At 36.1% G+C, this 26,848-nt stretch overlaps 1 protein-coding gene across 5 annotated transcripts in view; it reads right to left on the minus strand.

The window, feature by feature from the left end:
• The window catches only part of PTPRM (protein tyrosine phosphatase receptor type M), a 462,170-nt gene that overhangs the window by 167,784 nt on the left and 267,538 nt on the right, over positions 1 to 26,848 (minus strand). For 3 of the 5 annotated variants that reach the window (XM_082753667.1, XM_082753664.1, XM_082753663.1), the window contains exons 12-14: positions 11,562 to 11,835; positions 10,387 to 10,423; positions 6,595 to 6,669 (exon numbers count right to left, since the gene is read on the minus strand). In XM_082753667.1, coding sequence (XP_082609793.1) covers positions 6,595 to 6,669; positions 10,387 to 10,423; positions 11,562 to 11,835 — 386 coding nt within the window. The remainder of the gene's footprint in view (positions 1 to 6,594; positions 6,670 to 10,386; positions 10,424 to 11,561; positions 11,836 to 26,848) is intronic. The other 2 variants (XM_082753666.1, XM_082753665.1) reach the window with 1 other exon arrangement.

Here is a 26,848-nt window from a genome sequence, read left to right on the forward strand (position 1 = left end):
CAATAACAGAAAACCAGATGAGCAGAAGGACATTAAATTTCAAAGTTTTTGAAAAATAAAGGCTTGAAAGTGCATAAATATATTAGAATGCCTCTCACACATCTCTAAAATCATTTGCTCTTGCAGTCAAATTCTCATTACTGCAGAAAAGGACATTTTCAATATAAAGTCTGGAAAAGTAACTTGAAATCCCAACAGTAACTATAGTCATGGCTTGCAGTGTTGAGATATTACTCTAAGCAGACAAATGCAGCTTAGGCATTTACTGAAATTTCAGTTATTTCAAGGAATCTTAAAAGTGAGTGAATTGCTGAAATGTTATTTTGCCCAACGTAGTATATTCTGTCTTTTGATTAAAGCTTTCAGTATTACTCTCCACCTTGAACACTACTCTGATCATAATATACTGTAATGTTAGTCTGTACATTAACACGGATATAATCCATGTAATACTGCATTACATGTTTGATAACTCTCCAGAGATACCAACACCAGATTTGCAGTACCCGAGAACTACAGGTTATTTTACCCCAAACAGGTCCCACATTTTCTTTCAAATTAAAATTCTAATTGCCTAGCATTTTATGAATACAGTCAATAACTACAGATGGGAAACATTGAAATTCACAGGTTTTTTCAGTTACTAATTATATCTCTGAGTTTCTCTCTCTTCCCTTGTCTCTCCTTAATTTTTCATTGTGGTACATGCAAAACATGTTCTGCTTTGAATGCAAAAATCAGAGGCATCATTTCTTTATACAGAAATGTAATAGCACACCACACTGCATACAAGCATGTTCTAAATTACTAATATTTTTGTTTTGTTTTGTATTTCCTTCTTCTCTGCCGATTGCTGACGTTGAACTATTTTGGATTAGATACGATACTGACTGGTACTGCAGAGATGGCAGAAATTTCTTACATTTCTTAAGAGTTTATCATTGTCAGTTTATTCATATTGTTACTTCTATGATTGGGTTTTACCCCATCCAACTTCAGACAGCCTCAAAGATATTCTCATATGAAGATCACACATTGCTGAGCAAATAGATTATTTTTTGAGTTAGGATGAATTGAACTGACTTGTCTTCAGTGTCTGAAATTAAATTTTGCATCAATCTCTTCACTAAAGAGATGCTTGATATGGACACGTGGCATTGTGTTCTTTCAGCTGTGGATTGGGACACTCACATTTCCTAATCAGTTAGTTGTGTACCTGAGGGATGTAACACAGGTACTACAATGACTATTAACTCAGTGGCACTCAGCTTTTTAATTCTTCTGAATAAAAGACAAACTCCAGTCTTTACAGTGCAGAAAGTAACTATTTAGGCTATTTAGTCCTTCCTAAAGGATAACAAGTGATTAATACTTCCTTCTAGGTCAAGGAATCCTCTCCAGCTGTTCACATCCCATCTTTGTAACACCATTGGCTCTGACCATGCGGTACCAGGGAAGCTGATTAATTCATACCTCCTTTGCCAACCATTAGCATCAATGGCCTGAGCAGAGCTGCTGCCCTGGCCCTCTGCAATTTATCTTCTCTGCTCTCCTATTAACACAGGAGAGCTGCAAAGATCCCACCATCCCCAGTCCAACCTGTTCGGAGCAACCAGAGCTGATTGGGAGGAGGACCTGAATCCTCAATTAGAGCCTTTGTTTTTTTCTGTAATGATTCGAACACATTCAAAACTAAGGCTGTCAGCTAATTTTCAGAAAACCTTGTAGGAATCCTTATTACTGCAAAATATGAACAGGAGTACTTAATACCACTAATAGAATCACATCAGTAACTGACTTCTAATCAGCTCAGGCTCTCTACTGTCTGCAGCTGGAAAGGGACTGTATTATATGTTGTTTCAGCATTTGTGAATAGTTATCAGAATTATTTTTAGACCCTCTGTGTAACTGTTTAACTTCAGCTCTTCCTCATCTGCTCTATGGAAAATGTACTTACATTTAAAATCTGAGCTGCTTTGGCTGCACTGTCTTAAAAACAGAAAACCTGACATTTGACTCTGTAATGTACTAGGGGAAAAAAAAAAAAAAAAAAAAAAAAAAGGGAGAGAAGGAAACACTAGCTCCCATGCCACTGCTGTATCCTCTTAACATTTTCTTGTAACTATACTGTTTTATAGATGAAACTGTCATTGCAAAAATGACAAATATAACACATAAAAGAACAAAAATGGGCAATAAATCACAAGTGACACTCTGGCACATTGAAATGCATTCAGCCATTGCTGCAGAAAGTGGGAAGATTTCCTCTTGCTTTACATTCTGCCCAGCTGAGCAGGAGGATCAGGATCCTTGAACAACTGGTACAACAAACGCTGGGGCTACAAGGTAATAACAGGCCTGGAGTTTCACTTTGAAGAGTCGGATCCATATCTCCTTGCTTTCCTTGTCACTCAGCCATGCAATGGCATTGTAATATGGCTTTGGCATTACACCATACTGGTGTTTGCTCTCCCTTCAATAACAATGCACAACTCCCACTGATATAAATTATGATCAGAAGTATCAAGAGAAGAATAAGGTCCTAAAACTGTGTATTCAGTCTGAAGAAATGTCTACACGTAGCTTTGTTATTACAAACAGCACTGCAGTGTCAGCTAGGAAATCTTGGATTCTCAATTACCCACAGCAGCACTTCCAGTTTCCATATGTCCAAATACATCTAAGTCAGGGCTACATGGTTCAGGATGGAGAAAAATGAATGTGAATGTCTGTCCAGCCCATGCCCATGCTGCTATACCTCAAATTACATTGTAAAGGAGAAGCCACAAATACCGATCAAGTAATTAACCCAGTTCTATCCAACAAACTAGATAAATGGAAAAATGGTCCTTCTCAAATACATGATGTTGTTTTTGTGTTAATAAACAAACTGTTTTCACTTATGATGAGACACAGAGTAATAAATCTGGAGGGAAAAAAAATGAGGCTGAAATTTAATCAATCAATGATTTCAGTTGATGTTTTTCAATTTTACACTGGAATGGCTGATAACAAAATCTGACCCAGACTACAGCAATACATCTCACATATTGAATTCATATCTGAAGAAATCTGTGTATTTTATTATGCAGCTAACTTTGTAAAGGAGGAGAAACCAATTAGAATTATTTTATGACTGCTTTTAACGTGGTTATAAAAAATGCTGCTCATTTAGACTTTAAGGTATGCAGGGTAAAATTCATATAAGCTTTAAGATTGTCAGTATCATTTAAAAAAATCTTTAAAATTCTGAAGTATTGGTCATTCTACAAAATTTCTGACATATTTTGTATCTGATTTGTACCAAGAATTTTATCTATGAAGACTGTATAGCACAGAGCTCCCGCTTCCAGCTGCATGTGTAATTAACAATGGGTAGTAAAAAGGGCGTTCTATGGAAATCAGTCTTAATAATATCTAGCAAAGTGGTGGCTGCTCCAGTAAATCACAAATGGAAATACTTTAATTTAAATATAAGTAGTTCAGACATATTTCAACAATTAAGAAAATGCCTGAAAGAATGAACATCCTAATCACAATTCCAAGCATGCTATTTTATCAGAATGCAGACAGAACAAAATAGATGAGGGCCAAGTGAATACCAAATATGGACAATTTAAAACTATTACATGAAATGTCTCTTAGAAAATAGTGAAGCAAAATGCAGATGCTTTCAGCTTTCTCAGAACCATAGATTTATGATTCAATTTTAAAGTCAAGATCATACGGTCTCTTATAAGTGACAACTTCTTTGTTAATCCTCTAAATACTTTTAACCATAGAGTAAAATTGTGTTTGTTTATTTAAACTTGGAGACTGTATTGCAAGGCCTGTTATGCTTCCTGTAGTCTTCATAGTCTTTTCTTTTGGCCAACAGATGCTAAAAGCTTCCCCTTGCTACAGCCTCCAACGGAGTACTGAATCAAGGAGATGCTGTCAAGATATTTAGGACAAATAGCAGGTGATCCTGTAGCTGGAAGTCATCTTACTTTGATATGTAAAGGAGGGAGAAAGGAAGGACAAATTGGAACTAATAATGCATTGTTTATAAATTGCATCAGTAAGGGCCAGGGTAAGTAGATGACAGAGGAAGTGCATGTGAGTTGGCTTGAAAGCTAAGCTGTATTACCATGATTTTCTGAAAAGGGAGATCTTTCAAAAACAGTAACAATATTCAGGAATGCAGCCAAGATTTTAAATTTTCATTATGCAAGAAACATCAACTTCCCACCAGAAAAAAGAGAAAAAAAAAGAAAGAAAATCCCTCTCCTGCCCTCTCCACCACCAATTACATATCTCCTCAAATGCTAAAAGACAAAAGCAATTTCTTGATCCCAAACTTTGGTGCTGGGTGAAGAGGCGAGGAAAAGGCATTAAACAGAAAATGCTCTGTAATGTTATTTAACAGTTACAGCTGTAAGCCTTGCAGTAACTGCAGTTGGCAATAGTCCTATGATTTCCATATAAAGAAGTCATTTTACACATAGATCTTTTCCACAGTCTGGGAGTCTGTAGGAGAAACATGTTGGGAGGATGTGCATCATTCCCTGTTCCCTCTCCAGCATGTGTGAATCTCCTTTAAGAAAATCTTTGGGTTCCTCCAGCACATTGCAGATACCATTACTATCCTTAACTTGGAAAGTTTGAATGAGGGGTCCCTGCCTGGTATGTCTCTGTAGAAAAGCATGAATTGTCATGGGAACAACCACATGTGCTGGGTGAAAGGTTTCTTCACTCCCTATTAAAGTTACAGAAACCGAGGAGGATGAAGCTTCCCTTTTCATCACATGGTCTTTTAAATACATTTAACAGACAGCTCTGAATGCTCTTTGCTGCTATTGTTTGATACTTTATCTTTCACTATACAAAATTAGTCTCTGGTATAATAGATACATTTATTTTAAAATACATTTATTTAAAAATAAAGAAGTCACAGACCTGACAGACAACCAAACTGCCAATGCTATGAACCACCAGTGACAAAGCAAATACTTTGCTAGATGTTCTATGCTAGCTGTTACATCTGTTCTCTCATTTTTTAACTACCATAGACAATCTCCTCTTGTGGAACAGGTCTGTTTCTGGGGGTCCCTGTTGATACTCAATTTTGCATTAAAAAAAAAAAAAAAAAAGAAAAAAGGGAAGAAGATAGAGAAGAAAAATATTTAATCCTCCATATGTAAAAACCTGTAAGCTTATTTTAATCCTGTGATGAACAAAACTTGCTGAAGTTCAAGGATACATAAGGGATGCTATTTGCCTCTTCAAAGCTCTACTTGTCTTTGCAAGTGAAAAAAATGAGCTATAAATATGTACGTGGACAGAGCTTCTGACAGAGCACCAACAAGAACAGGCTAGTACCTCCTACCATAATCAACATATCCCATTCTGGTTAGTTCATATGTTATTACATAATACTATTAAACATGCAACAATTTTGTCCTGATTGACATAGCAACTTGGGTTAGTTACTATAACCCATATCACAGCATTAAGTTACAGTAAGCATGCCACTAATCCTCTTTTCTTGGGCCAAATCATTTACCTGTCTCTTGTTGACTATTGCAGTATCCAAATAACTAAGGATCTGAACTCGTCTTGTCCCTCAGATGCCCCAGTAGCAATATTTACATGCTCCCCAAGTAACTATACCAGTATTCTTGAAAAGGGCAATGATTTTATCATATGCTAAATGCTGATGGACTAGGTCTAACTTCCCCTCCTACATATTCCATTAAACTCACCTTAGACCTTAGAGATTATTTTAGTGCTCTTTGCTTCTGTTTGAAAATAAAAAGGCTTGAAAATCCCAGAAAAGCTTTGCACGTGTGTTTATTTGCCAACAAAATGAATTATTTCCCCAGGTTCATAAAGATTTTTATATATTCAGAACTGGCCTTCAAGCCACACTGAGCCCACAGTAATTGTCTCACTTGTGTACTAAGTTTACTTAGACAATTAGACTTAAAAACCTTACAGATTTGTTCGTTTTTATGTCTTACATTGCAGGTTATTTTGCTTTAAGCTTAGAATGCATGTATGACATAATTATGAGGGAGTCTGTTTTACTTTTTTTTTTTTTAATTTTATGCATATTGAAATGCTGCCAGAAAATATGACCTTCCCAACACACTGCAGAAAAAATAATTAATACAATATCTTTATCCTAGCTTACACATGCAACTCATGAACCTAAAATAAATGCTTTAGATATTCTTGTGTCTTGATCTGATAACATAGAAAAAAAATAAACAGGCACACAGATATATGTCTATATTCAAACTGTGATTGAATTTATGGATGGAGCAAGGCTAGATCTCTTCACAAAATCAGGCTTGAAGGAACATTCCACAGATCACACACACAATGGAAACATGCAGCGGAGTTGTACATACAGGGATGTGTGTGTATGTCTTGGTGCCGAGCACACAATTTTATTTAATTGAGCTGAAGAAAAAAATTCCAAACAAAAAGAAACTTTTTAACACAGAGAACTATTTATGAGCAGAGAATGAAGAAATCATCAGGAAAAAGGAGCCAAGGAAAATGAGACAAAAATGGGCATGATAACTTGTCTATACTTGAACATCTGACCTGTTAGTTGGTCGTCGCCTGCAGCAGGGGCGATGCGAATGTATGGTGTTGTAAGCTGAGTCACGATTATCGCAGCTAAGGCAAAGGAAGATTTCCAGGTCAGCATGCATGAGGGAAAAAAAAGCCAGACTGAAGCTAGGCCAGCAAGAAGAATCTTGGTCAATAGTTTATTGTCTGAACTTCTTATAAACAAAAAAGGAAAAGAAAAAAAAAACACCCACAAGTTCCTTTTCATCCTCAGTTGCTGTTAGTTTGGTTATTTTGCAAATTAATGAGCTTTTGTATGTGACTTACAGGAAGAGGACTCAAAGCATATTATTTACATATAACATGTTTGAGGAAACTGGAAACTGTCTGGCTTTGCTAGTTGCAGCACTGGGCTTTCTAAGTGAAAATTAACTGCCTATTCAGATTTTTCTAATCTTAACTTCTCTGTGTAATTTTTAATAATTTCTCTCTCTCTTTTTTTTTTTTTTTTTTTTCCTTATTTTCTCATATATTTTTCCTATATTTCTTGTTAAGGTAATTTTCATGTAAGATGTTCTTGAGCTAGCTTAGATTCATCCATTTCTGTTCTACCTGTTTAGGTCTTTATTCTAAAAATGCACACACTAACCATGTACTTAACATTCATCTTACACAGAAGAACCACTGACAGTCATCATGCTTTGAGTTAGGTGTGCATGCAACTGTTTGAGGTCCAAGTTTTACATGTGTTCATGTTTTACCACTAAGACAAGAAAAAGCTGAAAAACCCGAATTGTCTGTGTGCCTCGAGTATTCTGAATTTTCTCTAACAATCCCTGACTGGTACATATAACTATTAGCATGGCTCACAGTGATAAAGTACTAGATTTCTTTGTTTGCCAGCAGTTCTATGGTTGTCTCTAAATGGTTAAGCACACTATGATACATATATATTAAGAAATATAAAAAAAAATTAAAAGGTCAGATCCAACATGATGCAGCTGGAGAATGATGCAAAGAAAAAATATTGGAAAATTAAGGAGAAAATTATATGAAAGATCACTAATTTACATAGAACAGCCTGGGTGCTATTAGAAATGTGGCAACGAGTGAGGAAAATAGATCATCTACCATCTGCAGACAATTAAACTCAAAACTGCTGCTGCATAATATTTTGAAATATCCCTCTGCAACACTGAAATGCAGTGTTGATAGTAGCTGCTAGAGTACTGTTGCTATTGGATTTAAAATATTATAATATCCTTTTCTCTCTCATAATTAATGAAAGCCTTCCAATATTGCAAAATTAGAACAATAATGTCTCCCTCTTGAGAACTGAAATCCTAGGAGATAACCAAGATGTCTCTATCCAGACAGTGTTGTAAGTCATATCAGGAAATATAGTCTTAATATAAATCACAAAACACCACAAAGTTGATAGCAATAAACTTGAAGGGGTTTTGGAATGTTTTCAACTTTGTCTGCTGAGATTTTACAATCATTTAGCTTGAAGAAAGAGTAGGTATATGAAAGCCATATTTCAAGCAAAATACGACAACCTTTATTACCACTGGTATGAAAATCTCTTCCTGATTTTTGTTTGTTTGTTTGTTTAATTATCTTGTCAAAAATAATGGGAGTGGAAACCCTGCAGTCTCCACATTTGTATATACACCAAATACTCACAGAGGTCCTAGAAGGCTTTCTCTATAGAAAACTAAGAACACAAGGCTCTGCATCATCAGAATATGCTGTCAGATGCTTCTCCAAACAAAGTCAGTGGCAAAGGTTCCCTCTGACTTTAGCAGAAGCCGGAGGAAAACAAAACCCAATATTCTGATGCTAAATTACAATCACAATTATTGGAATCAGGATTTTTATATGATCTCTAAAAAGGTGGTGGTGAGTGAATGTGGACAGAAGGGGGCTGAGAACGGGACACTACAGCAGATGTGGTGACTTCGGACCAGTAAGCATTTTTGCTACTTTTTCTATTCCATGAGTGGTAAGTCCACAGAGGGGACAGAAGTCTGCTTTTCTCTGTGGGATCCACAGGGAAAAAAACCCTGTGCAAATAGGTATGATTAATATTGTATTACAATATGTCACAGCCTACATTTTATTTAAACATATATATATATATATTTTAAAAATATAAGAGACATTTGGTTTATAAGCATGATGATAAGTGCTTTACAGGAGCCCACCCGGAAAGTTTAGCACCAGGAGCTATAAATGCCTTTGAGGACACTTCTGACTTCAACGTTCTCACAACAACCACTTGCATTATTTTACAGGTTTCAAAAAGGTATTATGAAAAATTCTGAAACAGGCTTTCAGAGAAAAAAAGTACGGGGATTTGTTTGAAATAAAAGCTGCGTTTCTCACATCTCCATTGCCAAACGTGTTACCTTGTTGCTATGGAAGCTATTCCAATTCATGAAGTTACCCTCACTTCTTAAATGAGAGAGTAAGACTTTTCAGCCAGTCAAGTAATTGAAATAGCTGAACATCCATTAGTGATTAGGAATACTAATCTTCAAATAATCTAAAACCCATTCCCTAATCACTTATCACAGTTTGTGAGGTAATGTAATCCATTCCTGGTAACACTGAAACTCCCAGAAAACAACACAGGATTCCATTTTAACCTGAAATTAATCGCTTTTATGTTTTATTAGGTTAGTGAAGATATTTGAAAGCTGGCTATGTTTTAATAAGCAGTCAGTTAGTAAATTAGAAATGAAACTACTCCTTTTGTTTTTGAAAAAAATAGCAAGAGACACAAAAAGTGCATTGTCACATTGGGGAAGATCCAGCCATTCAACAGGGGCAACTTCATGCTAACATTTCCGTTACTTTAAGTAAAGAAATCCTCATCCATCATATTTAGATACAGTGTAGGTGGAAGAATCGTTATGTCTGCATGTCAAGGGAATCATGGAGGAACCAGTTATATTAAGGACAGTAACTAGGGGACACACATGATTTCCCAAAAGCAATACTGGCACAGGAATGATTTTTTTTTGGTGTCATACTCTTACCAGGTGCCCAAACTGCATGGCAGCATTATCTGTTCCTACTCAGCAGTAATTCCTTTCCTGTTCCTCTGCTACAATCTCCACACAACCATATTATTCCAGCACTTCTTTTTCATGCCTTGATGCTGGCACCAGCTAGAGGTGCTAAAAAGATGAGACTACAAAGATAATCACAGACAAGTTCCTAGTATTCAGAGTTGAATGTATCAGCAATATGTTTATCTTTCCTGTTTGGGGATCAACCTTCTAGCTGGCACTGCCTCAATTATACCAACTTGTCTCATAAATGGTAGCATGATGTGCTGACATTCCAATAAACAGAGCTGTTCTGTACCATGAAAATGAAGAACATGATTTCTCCATTTTTCTTTTATCAAGCAATAAAGATAAGATAATTGCTTATGAGTAAGGGGTGAAAAAACATTTTCACTACTAATGAATATGCAGCTAGTATGCACGCCGTAATTGGCAATTTTACAAGTCTGTTATATATAAAAATTTCCAAACTGTTTATTGTGAGATCATATAAAAACCCACAGAATATATTTAAAAAATACATGTTCAAGTAAACAACTAAAAACTAGCAACACATTTATTATTAAGAATAAACAAACAAACAAACTTCCTAGATCTCAGCTAGAGATGCAAATGAATCCTTTAAAATTCTGGGATAGGTTTAGTGATGCCTTTTAGCAATAGAAACATTTCTGGAAGCTTGCAAAGACCATGTGAAGGAAAGGTCAACAGACCAGAATACAGAATACATGACATAATATGAACATACCTTTTGTGGCTACCCTGACGCAGTCGATTTTGGTTTCCTGTGTCAAATAAAGAGGAAAAAGGTCACATCTTGTGTTTCTAAGCACAGAAATTCATCCATGATTCTGTTCTTGAAAGTATTGATAAAATGTGAGGGAAGTGTTTATTTTATGTTCCTCATTACATATTTAACTGGTTATTAAGCAACTTCAATGTGCTTTCATAGTATGGACAAATACTGCTTGAGGATGTTACATAAACATTTCAGTTAACGTTCCTCTGAAAGTAGAAAATACACGAAAGATTCTCAAAAGCACAGACAAGCGTTCAGCTTTTTCCTTTGGCAACTTAATGACCTTGGGAGATTTTTCTTTTTCTTACAGATAAGTATAGTTCTAAGCATCGTGCTAGACAATTTTAGAAAGAAAAAATAATCAATGGTGTTTCACATTTCTGCACTGTCAGTGCACTGTGAAAGAGGGACCATTATGGTTTCTGGCAGAAAACATTTCCAGGCTGTCAGCACAGACAGCCAAAACTTATCAAGAACTGAAGGGCTCTGGGTAGGTCTGTGCAGGAAATGAAAAACAATTCCAGGAAGAATTAGCCTGATGAAACATGATCTGTGAAGGCCTTTTTAAAAACTTTTCATTTCAGTTCCATCTACTTATTTTTCTTTTACTGTTTGCAGAAAGGGTAAAAAAAAAATAAAACTCTAATTCAGTCAGGGCAACCAAATGAGAAAATGGGAGCTGAACACGTTATAAGCTAATGTAATGGGGTTGGACAGGCCAAGACAGATGTGCTAAAACCCACAATCAAGTTTGGCTTAAACTTAACGAAAGGAATCACAATACTCTTCTCTTTAAAGCAAGAAAACAAAAAGAAAATGGAAAGAAAAAAAAGCTGATCAACCAGGTTCATTGGACAGCTTTTAGATAATGACAGAATGATAACACACTGCTTTGCCTGCTCACTATTGACAAAAATGTGCTGTTTTCCCCTCCTCCTTCCCGTAACCTTTAATCATTAAGCAATACCGTGTCAGGAGAACTGTCAGTTTTAAAATTTGGTGTGCTAAATTTCACAGTTACTTTATTTTCTCATTAGCAATTACACTGGGCACCTTGCTAGTTGGCACCAATCATCTATTTTCACTTACGTAGTGTATAAAACCACACCTGCAATAAGGCTTACCCCATTGGCTCTGCTAGCAGCTTGAAAATAGATGCTGTAGCTCTTATGAGGAAGAAGAGGAGTGTTCCAGAAACCACTGTAGGTTTTGTTATCACCAATAGTAAAAGGCTGAGCCGCTTGTAAACCATTGGCTGGAAACTCTGCAGCAAAGTAGTACTGGGAATTCAAAAGTGAGGCATTCTGGAAATGAATGGGCACTGGATAGCACTTCAGGATCTCAGTTGTCTTTTTGGTCCTCCGTGGGCGTTCCTCTTCAACAACTATTTGATAAACACTAAGAGTGCAGAAAGGAAAGAAAACAAACAAACAAACATCTGGGTTATTTTAAGACTTGGGGAGTTGATTCATTCTAAGACCATAATATAGAATACCAGTACTTATGAAAAAGGATATGTACCTCTAAAAAGCAAAGGACACTGGAAGAAAATGTCATTTTGGTATTCACGTATATGAATTTATGGAATAGATTCATGCTTTCAGATATGTGCATTTTGCTTTGCAAAAATAAAGTTATCCATACACGCCACAGCTCTTCATACAGCAAATGCACAGAACACTTTCTCTCTTGAACTTGAAAAACTCTCTTGTACAGAAAAAGCTTTCTTGATTAGTGCTATAGCACAGAATTAAGTATTATTTTGTTCACAGAAATAACTGTTAAGCTATAGAATCCATCTTCTAACCTGTTTATCTTCTCTAAATAAAATGAAATAATAAGATAAAAATGAATAAATAAATTACAAAGAGACAGGGAACAGTATTTTCTTAACTGTTGACATTATAACTATTTATAAAAGCACACAGAGTAAATTACAGTCTTTGAAAATTTTGGTGGCATATTGACTGTTCCTGAGCAAGAACGAAGCACTTTTTGATGGATGTTATTTTCACTCAGCAAAGCACTTTTAACACATCTTAGTGATAACCATGTTTTTAAGCGTTTCTGCATTCGGCAAAGCAATTCAGTCTGTACTTGTATGCTTCACTGTACTGGGACCTAGAGGGAACAGTCCATTCTTCTCCACTGTAAAGGTGCGGTGGACATTCAAGCAGGAACAAAGAAATAGTGATTTCTGCTGTATATGCAAACAGTGAAATCATTATACCCTTGCAGTTGCTAGAAAAGTCTGAGTCAGTGCTTTCAGATTTGTGAATTGGGAAGTCCATGTCTCTAAAGAGGACTTGCTTGCGAGTTTATTGCTTCACTGGGGACCAGTGATTCTTAATCATTACTTGTCTCCTGGAGTCTCGAATCTGAATAAGCAAGTCAGTACAAGTAACCGATGTTAAAGCGACAATGCGTCCACATTTTTGCATGTCAGCTACATTTACTTTATTTATACCATTTATGATATTTCAAGTCCCTAATTCATAAAACCCAGCAATCTCTGGGTAGGGTATGCTCCTTTATGAGGAAACAGCCACACAGCCTGCTGACCTGTTGTCCCCACTCCACCATCTGCAGGTAGACGCATCATTATGCCCAAAGTACCAGGATGCTTGCGCTGGGCCTCCGTGGGTCAGTCTGGACCAAACAGGGCTCATTAAGCCTAGTCATATATAAGCACAACCGTGCCTATTCCCCTTCTGAAGGAAAAGGTACCTGATTATCACCAATTCTCTTGGCCCTTTTACTACTTTTTTGTTTGTGTGGTTGTGTTTGTTTGTTAAACAGAACAAGCCCTATTCACTATGTTTTTAAGACTTAATATCTCCAGCAGGAGACACTGCACTTCCTACGCTCACAAAAAATGCCCAGTGAACAGAATTCTTACTACCTCTTATTGTGCTTAAATTAGACCTTCGTTGGGGTGGACATTGGGTTTAATAGTAACCTTAAGTGTCTTCATGAAGACGTCTACACATCTGTAAACTCCCATTAAAGTCAGTAGAGCCTAGAAAGCTGTTCAGTTGACCCCCAAAAAGGTACCTTCTGGCTGGTTGAGTCTTTAAGGTCTGCTGCCGTTACAGACTAGCTCTCCACTGACTGTAGTAATATTCATCTCACATGCAGAAATCTGCAAGTGGACACCTAATTTTAGATGTTTTAATCTGAAACTGAACCCCATGCAGAAATCTATCTGTGTATAAGTAAAATTAGGTACAGCCATGGAGACAAACAGTTGCCTTCAGGGTCCACTTGGAGACCAACGTCTGTACATTCTGCAGCTCTGTAAAATGAAGCCTACGTATCTAACAGAAAGATTTTCATTAGCTGATTAATTTCATGCTGAGTAGTAAATGAAGGTCAATACATGGCAACCTTTCCATGATCTTATGAGAACTATCTGTTAAAACTAACCACAGAATATCTAAGCTTAAAAACTAATCAGTTGCTACAGTCATGTTTTTTCTCTTCCAAATCAACATTTGACATGATTTTAGCATTTAATTTTCTGGAACAAAACACAGTTGCTTAGAAGTAGGATTTCAAGCTACTCTGAAGAGAGAGTGTTGACTCCTCTAGCTAGTAATTTACAGTCAATCTACAGTAAATACTGTTTGAGAATTGGAGTATTGGAAAAAAAAAAAAAAAAAAAAAGCAGAGTAATGTAAACTTCTGCTCTTGCAAGGCATGAAACCAAACACACCTGCCTAATACCACAGCAAAGACAAGAATCCCTCATTCTCACTGAGGCAGGACAGATATTACACTAAGTTTTGGATTTGGCCATTAGCTTTCAGCAGAATAATCTGCTTTCAGCAGAACCTTTTTTATAGTAACAGGACTGAATGAAAGAAGGACCTCAGACCAGACTAAGTAATGTAACTTGTTTCAGTATTGGTTGAGATGTGTATCCTTTTCATTTTTCACTCAGTGATTACAACTAAAGACTGCAGATATTTTAGGGACAAACCTGTCATTAAAATGCTCCTTTTCCTCCTGCAATTCATATTAGTTATATTGCATGCACTCTCCTTGTATATTACATTTTAAATGCCTGCCATCTATTCATCTTCAGATACATTAAAGAAAGAGCTACGTTGACTGGAGCTATTTCAAACTCAAGATGCCTTTTCATCCTTACTCCGCAAGACAAATTAGATTTGCAAGCATCTAGACCTCAAATCTATTTGCTCTTTAATAATTTAAGAACTAAAAGGTCAAGCAGCTCTTTTCTGTTCCCCTTTATCAAAGTCCAAGTGCTAATGAAAAATAACTAAATCCTATCTGCTGCCCATTTGCCACATACTGCTGTTTCTCTGATGTAAATTAACACATTATAAGCACCTGGGTCAATGGAAACCTGACAGAACTTCTTGAGTGATATGTTTTACATTTGTATTAAGTGAGATCATCTTTCTAACGAATTTAAAAAAATTACCCCAATTACAATTATAATCCAAAAGCTTTCTCTAATTCTTATTGTTAAAATTGCTTTCTTTAATATGTAACAGCTCAATTGCCTATGCTGAAAAGGGTTCAAGTCTAATAAATTGAGCTAGCACTGCATCAGAACTCTATTATTCCTTGGAGGTATTAGTCATATTTCCTGCTTATTTGAAGTTGCATTATTCCTTTTCCACACCTCTACATTTCAGAGGATAAAGTCTTCCTACCTGTAATCCAAAAAATAAAATCTACACTATCGTGAAAGGTGCTGAAAGTGTATCAGCTATTGGTAGGACTTAAATTGAACTTTCTGAAGGAAAGAAATGTCATTTGAGTTTAATTCACATTATGCAGTTCTACTGTAGAATTCCAATGCCTTGGAAATTGAACACAAAACCTACTTTCATATAAGCTGAAACTTAGTGTTGCATCAAAAAAGGAACACATGGCAACTATTGTTAACTTAAAGACTAAGCATTTCAAATTTGGGGATTAAAAAAGGTATCTGGAAAAAAAGAAAAAAATAATGCAATTTTTAAACTGTTTTTTTAACAATTACAAAACGTTTCCAAATTTAAATGATTATACAGAGATACAGATCTAAACATAATGAGGACTGTAATTTTGGTTAGCAATTAGACATACCAGGCTTCTCAGATATTTACTGAAACTGGCTTGCTTAAATTAAAATGATTTCTCAATGCCTCCTAAATATACATTTATTTTTCTTCAGACAAAGCTGAAAAAAAAGACATGAAAGACGAAAGAAGATATTTTAGTACATTAATCAAAGATGCTAAGAACATTTAGATATTGGAAAAATGAACCAAACATATGGCACTGAAACAACTCAAAAGAAGACTTAAGTGTATATATACATCTGTTCTTAAGTACATGAAATGCTGGGTGTTAGTCACTTACTGAATCAGGAATTATTCTACATTACTGGAACGCAATAAATCAAACAGTATTTAATCAAAGTCTCATTCAAAGAGATGAAGCCATTTTCCAGAAAGGCCTACTGGATACAAGAATGGATTTCAGGATTCTTAATCCATAAGTCTTTAAGATGTACTAGCTGTGTATTTCCTATTTCCTATCAATTGAAACTGATGGATTTGTAATTACAACTTCACCAAAACTAATTCCAAATTGAAAACAAAGGGAAAAGAAGCTTGATTACTTCATGCTTGAAATATCTGCACCTTTTTTTCTCTCTTAAATGGTCTTGATGCTTCACCTAATTGGATGCAATTTGTTGAAGCCATCAGAAATGATATATATATATATATAAATCTGGACTAAGGTTATCTGGATTTATTTACTGGTATTAATACTACCTTTGTTTGTGATCCTAGGCAAGTAAACAGTTTTGTGCCTCAGTTTTCTGCTGTAAGTCTGTTTTCTGCTTTCTCAGTAAAAATGTAAAATGGAACTGGGAAAAGTTTCTTACTCTCTCTGGACTGTTCAAGACCTTCTTTTATATTATCCTTGAATATATATATACATTTCTAGGTAATGTACAAAGCCTGCAAAGCTGTTAAGTTCCACTAACACTGTCCTGATAAGCTGTGTAAACTGTTGGGCTACTTTTGTAGACTTTGTTAAGAGTGACACTGTGGAGTCTAATTTGATTTTTTCTGCTCTTTATGATAGGGCTCTTTGTAGTTTCATGCTTTTTTTGTAAATATATTTAACTGGTACATTTTACAGATCTCTATCTTTCAACTTGCATGCATGCTTTCTTATAATGACATCAGGCTGAAACAACAGAATTACTTTTAATGTACATACTGACCATGATTTCACTTATTTATTCCTATAACCCTACTTTATCTGTAAGCTAGAATCACTTCACTGCATTCTTCTGCTATGATACCAAAGTTATAATAGATAGCAAAGTTAAGAAACCCCAAAACTGCCTTGTTATCTCAGTCTTATGTCCAGGAAAAATTCAATCACTCGAAACATGAAAGTCCACAGGGTCCCCATACTTTCACCAACAAGAAATTTCACCACTTATGTGAAGTGAAACTGTGTTACGAAAGTTCTTCTAGCATGCTTGCCAGAGACACAGTCCTGCCATGTAAGCCTTAAGCACTTTTAAATCAGTTGCTTTATCCATGCCTTGTACCTAAAGCTTCATGTATCTTTGTATCTGTATCTTCATATATCATGTGTTAAGCCACAAGTTTATTATTCAACACTGCTTCTTTAAAAAAAAAGGCAATCTCTGGACAATTTTTAGATATAATCTTCAACATGTTCTTGATCTCTGACATCAGTTGTTTCTGATGTTCATAAGTCATATCCATAGGGAGTAACACTGGAAATTTTGATCTATTCCTTTTTTGACACCTGCCCATACACTGTTTTATATTACTATAGTCCATGTGATACCTTAAATATTAAATTAAATATACCAGATATTATATGTAAACTATGTCTTGAAATAGAAAAGAGGTAAATTACTCTTTAAAGGACAGAATTTATAATTTATAGTTAGCAGGTAAGTAGAAGAAGGTTACTAAAGATTTCCACAAATTCTCTTCCTTCTGAGCAAGGCTCTGTGTATTTATTACAGGCGGTATTAAATAAAGGTGATAATGAATATCCCTGATTTACCAGGTGCCTCAGTGTTATCATGACTTAGGCTTTACCAAGGGGTTGGAAGGTCCGGCAGCACATAATATATACTGACCAGAATATACTCCAACTGCTGTCATTTTCAGTACAGACATGAGGTGAGTGAACCAACTGAGCAATCGTCCTGTCCCTATGACCACAGTTGAATTTTGCACATGTAGTCGAAGGGCGAGGTGGATGTTGCTAAAACTATGTTTGTTTTTTTTTTTGTGTGTGTCAAACAGAGGCCACTGCTATATTCAAGATCAGCTTTTTTAGGCTGATGGGAGTGGGAGCAGGAATAATTGTTCCCAGGGAAGATACGTTCTTGGGATAAGGGTAGTCTGAAAGAACATAGAGCGTGCAGTTTATTTAGGAGAGGTGACTTTGCTTGTCCATGCATATGTGAAACAATGTCTATGAGACTCAATTTTTTTATTATTATTATTTTTGAAAGTGAATAGGTAACCAGTGGGATAGAGAGAAAATGAATGACTGTATAAACTTCAAGTTTAGGGAATAGGAGTAAGGAGTAAGAAGGAAAACCAGGCAATGTTGCAAATAATACTGGCCATACAGAAGCAATCAAAATTCTTGCAAATGCTCAAACTTCAGTGCAGGAAACAAAAATGTTTTGTTACTTGTTGAAAGTTAAATGGAATGATTCTACTTTCACACCTGGCTTTATTTTCTAATTTTGCAAACCTAGAGATAAGTCTGGTCTACTTCTCCAAGGCAGGATTTGTCTTCATTCTCAGGAAAAACTATGACTAGCAACTAAAGTTTCCAGCCCGTGGCAAAAGTTCCATATTCAAATTGCAGAGAGCCACAAAACTTTCTGAATCAGACCTAGAGTGAACACAGCAGTGACTAATACAGTACAGCACCTCTATTGTCATGCAGGGAGCCCTATTTCTCAGATCAATCAAAGCAAAAATACCTAAACAGCTGTAAAGGAGGAGATAAGACAGCTTAGGTTCAGCCCCTAAAGATACTGCCAAATGTAAACTCTCAGGTGTTGTAATAAAGCTTTATCTTCACAGACCTAAGTCCATTGGGGAATGGTATCTGGTTTTTAATGTAAAACTCCTAAGCTTCTTTGTCACTGTCCAACTCTTTCATATGGACAGTCTCAAAGACTTTAAAGTCAATATTTACAAAAGGGATTTTCTGGGAAAAAATACATCCAAGCAAATCTCTTTTTAGCATTCCTGTGTATATATACAGGAAATCCAGACAGGTCTCATGTAGGGACTATTATGTCACTGAAAGGTAAAGATATTTTGCTTGTTCTTTCCTCCAAGGATAGTCTCCAGGGGAGTATATGACAATGCATTCAGTTCCCTGGAGAACGAAAACACTTGCTATATGATATCTTAATTGCAGCAAAGTGAGATGTGCTCTGAAAGCGGTAAAGCATTAGTCATTGTAAGTTCATCATGGATTTAAATGTTTCTTCCAAACACAGAAAAAAAAAAAAACAAACCCTCTTTTGTGAATTTGGACTTTCTAGGATTTCAGGGAGACACGCACGCCTGGGCTCCAAAAATTCTTAGAAGAAAATCTGAATGAAAGAAACATGAGACAATTACATCTTCTACCTTCTCGTGGCCAGATGGGTGCCACCTAATCTTGATGACATAGTGTAATTCATTATTTCCCTTAGTTCCTGATACAGATTCTCTGTCTTAGAGAACCTAAGAACACTAAGTCAGGGGCAGAGAACATTCAGCAGATCTTTGGCCTTTTAATCTTAGGCAATCACGAACCATTCATAAAATGTTTGTGAGGTGCTGTGAGTTTATGATTTTTTACATTTAGATTTAGTTAACATAAATGATGACTCAACATACAATTTTGTATTGTTGGCAAATAAATCAAAGAGAGAAGGAGAGAGAGAAAAAAACACTTCTAAGGAATTCAGTTTGCAATATATATATATATATATTTTAAGGATAGTAAAAGATTTCAAACTTTTAAGTGGTAGTAGTCTGTATTCCATCTCACAACATACAGTGTGCTCATGATAGCCTGCAGTTTTCACTTTCTCCAGTTCATCCTTTGCAAAATCAGTAAATTCAACACACATGGTAACCTACTCTTATTCAAAGCAAGTGTTAGCTCACTACTAGAACAGTGTACTAAAATTGATAAGAATCATTTGGTCACCACTTATATAAATGGTGCTAATACATAACGCCAAAAATAACTGTGACACAAGAGCCTGCTCTACTTTAACACAGGTTCATTGATTGGCAAGGGAATCAAAACTTTCTCCTAGCCTTCCTGGCCCACGCAAATCCTGGATAAATATTGATGAAACTTGCCCTTCCTCTTCCTTTTCTCTTTCCATTTTCCTTCCTTACTGTCTTTTCCCCCTGGGTATAGAGCCCTGTGGTTAATTGTGTTTAATTATTTAAATGCTAGTGCTCAATTAGGACTGACTTGGAAGTGAAACTACCACACTGCTACACAAGTTTAAGAGATTATGTTAGAATTAGGAAGAACAGGATGACATGGATCCAACTATGTCTCCGCAACATTTCTGCACCTGGAATTCCTTAATACCAAAATAGTATCCCTACCCCTACTCTCCAAGTGGCAGACTACTACTATATATTGATACAGTCAATTTGATGAGGGACAAAGTATTAGTAATTCTCCATACTTAGAAACAACCACATAATTCTACACATATTTTTTTCCTGTAAAGAAGCGTATACCTCCCTTTGTCACCGAGAAGGTAATTTTTTTCTTCTTATTTCTTCTGCTGAAAAAAAAAATACATTTTAAACCACTGCAGGCCTCAAGAAAAATAATGATCAGAAACAACTCACTTTTTCTGAACCACTTACATCCTCTCTGTGACTTGCACTCTCCATATTTAATATGGATTCATGTAAGGCTTCTTATTCTTCAAACTCCCAAATGTCAGGAAAATATACAGATTTTGTACATATTATGTAGTCCTGAACAGGATGAAGTGAGTGCAAAATGACAATAAAATTAAACCTACTTATAAAGGGACTATTTCACATGACTTCAAAGTAATTTTCTACAGGTGTAACTAACACAAGAGAGGAGAACATTTGGCTCTGTATTCATACATTCTCTCAGGCTTTAATGGTGTATTTGCTGGATGAGCAAGAGACATCTCTGATCATAGATCTCCCCTAATGTGCTCCATACTGTATCAATGAGATCTAGCTACTAAATACAGACTGCAAGTGACAAGCTAAGGAAGGCAACAGGAGGTGTATTTATTGCTATTTTTAGGGAAAGAAATGTTTAGAATGAAGAGGCTGTGAGGACACATTGAAATAGTTTTAGCTTGCAGGTAGGTAACTGTGCCTGTGAAAAGAGTAAGAAAACTGAGGAAACAAAACCAGGAAAAGACTGAGATGTAAGAATACAAAAGACTACTTATGGCTCTGCACAGGAACATAGAGAAAGAAGAAAATAAAAAGGAAAAGAACAGGGAATATACTGAAAATAGGTTGAGATGTACCATCACCTTTGACAAAAAAGAAGTGAAAGAGAAAGCAGAAGGAGGAAAGTTAAAATAAATATTAAGCCAATCTAAACCAGGTATGCTTTAAGCAAAGCATTTTGTAACAAGTTACATTCAGCTACTCTTTATAAATCACATGCAATATGTTTGTAAAAAGTGCTTGATTCCATAATTACGTTATGAAATCATATCATATACTTCTGTAAGATTAGGGGGGAAGGGGAGGAATTGTTTAACCAAGAATGGCTGCTACAAGATCTCTTTGTGTTCATGATGATCTACTGACTATTTTTTGAACTGTTCTGCCTACTGATATTTGGCGTCTCCCATAAATAGCTCTGATATACACAAGGCGATAAGCCTTCTAATAGGTATGTCACCATTTTATTTTTGGCTATATAAAATGTCTCTGCTGAGGTCTCTTTTATGTATATGGGACAACGGCATTCCATTTACATTGATCCAGTACTGCATTCTTTAAATGCCACTTGAAAACAGAAGAGTCTTAGGAGTCTTATAAATAGACTAAGACAGTGTGAGTTGTACAGTGAGAAGTTCAGAACGTTTACCCAAGAACATGCCGTAATCCTGCCTGTGTTCCTCACATCGTCTGTGATACCCAGATCCCACCCTCAATATGCTCAGCTCCTTTTAGTATGTCCCAAATATTGTCTGGAAAAGAGGCAACACATGCTGTGGCTGTTTCTGGGCTACATATGGGCTTGCTGGTATTTGCAGCTCTCTACTGATGGACAAAATGAAATGAACTAGTAAGTTCATGCCATAACACAGCCTAACTTCCAGCATGGATACTAATCTGGATCTTTCCTCTGTATGGAGAGATCCCAAAATGTGAAAAAAAATGAAACTTCAAATCTATACAACATTTAAAAGGTATCAAATGTGCTTGAAAATTTCCAAGAGGTCCAACATGAATGAGGAAGGGAAGGTGCCCGGATGTGTGAACAGTACAACACATATGCCTTGTTTTCTTTGGTGTAAACTTAACTCAATTCAATTCTTACCTTGGGTGAGAATATATAGGACACACAAGCAAAGAAGTGCTTCCTTCATTCATCCGACCAGTGAACAGGTTTTATTCCTACTCAGCATAAGTTCTCAGTCCCTTTAGACACTAGATACTATTGATCTCACTCCACAAGGCTTTATGCTCTTAATTTAAAGCCTAAGCAGCAGCAGCACTAACTTAAATGATGCTGGTCTAAACTGAACTAACCTAAGGCTTTGGATTCTCCAGGGCTTTGAGACTGACTTCACTGCAGAGCAGAATAAAATGGGGATGCCTCCTTCTGCCTTTGCAGTCTGCTCACAACATGGCTATAAAAAGAATGAAAACCAGAGAGGAATTGTGAGGATAAGAATACCACGAAAAATTCCACAAAGCCACTATTCTGAGATCTTGTGGTGGACATCATGAAAGAGATGCCCAAAAAAAGGAAGAACTTTCTCCAGACAATGACCTGTTCATACAGCTGCTTACTATGTATGACACTCCCCACAATTGCAGAGCTGTTCACAACCGTACATAGATATTTTTTCCTCACAGTTCCTTTAAAGCAGAAAATATTACTTCAATTTATTTTCATTCTACAGATAGGAATGGAGAGAGCATGATATATTGATTCGCAGAAAGCTACACAGAATGTCCGTACCTGAACCAGAAATCAAACCTTGGTCTCATCTGCATCATGCCCCAGTGCAGTATCGTCTAGGCCACCCTTCCTACAGGAATAAGACTATTATTTTCAGTAACCAGAGCCACAGTCATCACTCTCCTGCTGTCTGAAGAAGCTTAGCCGCTTTTCTTCGCTACCACAGAGCTCTCCCTCAGGGAACAAGTCAGGATCTGGGTTACTTCACTGTGTACAAACATTTTATTTTTTAAAGATGTTGCAGAGATACATTTCAAGATGTTACTTTTGCTGATATCAAAGAATTAATAAAACATTTAAAGTAGAGAATTTCTTTTACAGTGGCCTGCTAGTGAACTCCGTCTTAATTTGAATATTTTTTTTCCAGCAATCACCTATTTGAAGCAGGGAGTGAGTGAAGAGGGAGATGGGGAAAAGGGAGAGATACAGAGGGAAAGAGGGAGAGACAGAGAGGGAGAGGCAAAGAGCATTAAAGTTGCTGTGAAATCCTGTCAGGAATGAAAACAACCATTAGTCCCAAATTATGTGGAAGGCTTTTATAATGAAAATGCCCCATCATCAAAGTTACTTAGTTTCAGGAAACATTTTTCTCCAAACTGGTTTATAGCTGTTTATATGATAAGACTGCCGCCACCTTTCAAAACTTGTATTAAAAACAACTTCCTTCCATCAGAATAGTTTAAGGTAACAAATGAACAAAAAAATCTCAGTACGTAGAATGCATTTTGGCTTATTCCACTTTAAAGAACAAGTAGCATAGCGACTTAAATGCTCAGTTTTACATCTGTTGTGCTGTGGAGGTGTTCCTGCTTAGCAAACCTCTGAGAACAGCATGTAACTCTTAGTGCAAAAAGCATATAACCTAAACTGCTCTTGTTCATAAAAAACAATAATGAAAAAAGATAATAGCTGGTCTTGCATAGGCAATTTTTGTTAGATGCCACGTTTGATATAATAAATAGATGCACACTGTTGAATATTTCATTCTTGTAACTTTAATTCTCATTGTCCTGGTTTGATCAAGATAAGATCAGTCCTAAATTGCTTTGGAATATTAGCTGGGTACGATGAATGTATTTTATATTCTCTCAACCGTAACTCATTACAAGGAACTTGCTTGGCATCAATAAGTCACTATCGCTTTTGTGTGTGTACGCGTGTGTGAGAGCGTGTGTGGCTCAATACCCTGCTGCTAGGCTATTTAGTGATAAAATCTGATATAATAAAATATTAATTACAGCTGAAAGGTTGGGTGAGAAATATGAACTCAATTACAGTCCCATATTGTGAACAAAGGGCAGGGTGAAAAAAATCCTTTCGTTATAGAGGGTCGGGATAATAAAAGAACAACTAGAACATTAGACTCAAGCTGAGTGCTCCCTAAAAGGCCACCTGTTATTAATCTTCACATCAGGGACAGATTTTCAGGTAAATTAGGTCAGGATTAAAGATTTTTTTCTGCTGATTTTTTTTTTCAGTCTTAACTAATTTAAGGATTTCTTTATCTGAGCATTTTTTTCTTTGATGTCACTGCAATTTAGTAATTAGAAATTTGTAACAAGCAGAAGGACACAGCAATTATAATTAAAGGCTAGATATCATACACATGGTACAAACGTATCACCTTATACGGTACAAAAATAGATAATAACTAGCAGTCGATTCTACATGTCTTCGATTCAGTCAGATTGGCTGCTTCTCAGCACCAAGCTGTTGCAGATGTGGTCCTACCCTCTTAGAAAGCTACGGATTTTTTTTACAAAAACCACCAGCAGTGGAATATAAGTTATTTTAAGACTTATTAATAAATATGTTTCTGTTCATCCGTTCAATTTACCTGGATGACTTCAGATGAATTACCAAAGATCTAACAGAATGTGACCAGATTGTAAAGAAGCACAACTGTGAGCCAAAGTTAGTCCAAATCAAATCATATGACCTTGAGATCATGTGTTTAGTAGTGATTCATAAGAACTGAACAATCTTATTTATTATTGCAGGCTAGGATGTGCCATTATATCATAAAATAAGATTTTCACTGTCTAAAGAATTGAATCCTTGAAGGCTTAACTTTTTAACAGTGTTCTCTGTTTCAATGAATTCTGAAACTCTGACAATATATTTTGGTACCAAGCCAGAAAACATATTTTCAATGAATTTACATTTATGATACTTGCAACAATCCAACAACCATTTCAAAGCTTCTTAATCAGCTTTATGTTCTTTGCCTATTTTTTTTTTGAAGAACAAAGGAAAATGGTAAGTTCATAAATACAAGGAGAGAATAATATCTTGGTATACAGCAAGCGAGAAGCTTTTATAAACCAATATTACACCATTTAACCAGTTTTCAGGTTGCCAAGGCCAATTTATAAAACAACTGGAAAGCATGGAAAAAAAAGTAAAGTCTTGTCACAGATTAAAAGAAATTTAAAAAGCGAAACTGTCTAAAATTATTTAGTTTAAAAAAGAATGAAGTTGGAAAGGATCTAAAAGAAATATTTAAAACCAAAACCCATGGCAGAGCTGACTGATCCTTTCTTTTCAATCTGTCATGGAGAAATAAAATATTGATGCACAATGCCATTAAAGTATAGATCAACCAGGAAGAAACAAATGAAATTCTAGGAGTCTGAACAAAGGCAAACCAATATGCAGCTACCTGAGACATCATACAGCCCATCTTAACACAATCAGTGGTAGCATTTCTGAAAGCGTATGCCTGACTCTCTAATGGTCAAGCAAAGCTCTACAGCTTGCAAATCGTAGGTCTGCTTCTGACTAGTACAGAAAAATTCATTACAACACACCTTCAGCTCCAGCAAAGTCCCTGATGATTTGTGAACCATCAGACTCTACCTGGTTACTTCCTGCTACATAAAACAGGATGAAAAGAAGAAACAATCTAGTTACTATTATTGCAGAATTTGATACAGTGCTATGCCCCAGACTTCACAAAATAGACAGAGAATAGATCTAGCAAGGTCTAAATGACACTAAGTTGGGAGGAGCTGGGCAATCACCAGCTGAATGAAGTTCAACAAAGAGCAAGTGCCAGGTTCTGCACCTAGGACAGGGCAACCCTGGCTGTATGTGCAGACTGGGGGACAAGAGGCTGGAGAGCGGCCCCACAGAAAGGGATCTGGGGGTTCTGGTCGACAGCAAGTTGAACACAAGCCAGCAGTGTGCCCTGGCAGCCAGGAAGGCCAGACACATCCTGGGTAATCAATAGTTGCACAAAGATAAAGCAAAAGAATAATTAAAAAAAAAAAAAAGAGAGAGAGAAATTAAGTGATTCAGTTTTAAAGAATAGGAAGATTTCCTCACTTCTAAATCCATGCAGAAATGGTAATATATACTATTGCTCAATCTCCAGTATCCATCTCACAATTTATGCTTATTATATAAGATGCTGCATCCAGAGCAGTGGTTTTCACTCTGTTCTCTGCAAATTTCTAGGGATACGCAGTTTGCAAAATATAAGAAAAACAAACATATGGCTTATAGATGTAAAACCACAGTATAAAGATCTATGTATCTACTGCAATATATTTAGGGGTTTACAATTTAAAAAAATAATTTCTGCTATGAAAAATGTATTACAAGTAAGCAATAATCTACTTCAATATTTTCCAGTAAACCATGAACTCCTGCAAACATTGAAATGTAACAACATTCACATGTCTAACTGTATGGAGTTGCATAGCTCTTACTTAAAAATGCAAAATAATACACACATGCAAATTGATGAAGAAGCTTGGATATTACACAGGATCGAAGAATTTGTATTTAGAAGAGCAGATCAGCTAATTGATTTATGATACAAAGTTAAAGCTAAAACAGTAAATCATTCTACATTCCACAAAGCATTGTGCACTGGAAACCTACTACTGAACTGGGCTGGGGAATAAAGCAAATAAATGTATTAAAAAGAGCGGATTTAAAGTAGAGGGAGAATGCTTCAAGGATGCTCTGCAACCTGCTGGCTTATGTGCAGCACAGAAAAAAAATATTTGCTGAGACAGCTAAACGAATACACAAGCCAATTTCAACAGGTTTTTTATTCAAAGCTTGAAAACTGTTTACTGCTCATTAAAGCACTCACAGAGGATATAAAGTTTTTCATCTATTCAACCAGGGGATA

This window comes from Aythya marila (assembly GCF_965140915.1).
Source record: "Aythya marila genome assembly, chromosome: 2".
Taxonomy (NCBI): Eukaryota; Metazoa; Chordata; class Aves; order Anseriformes; family Anatidae; genus Aythya; species Aythya marila.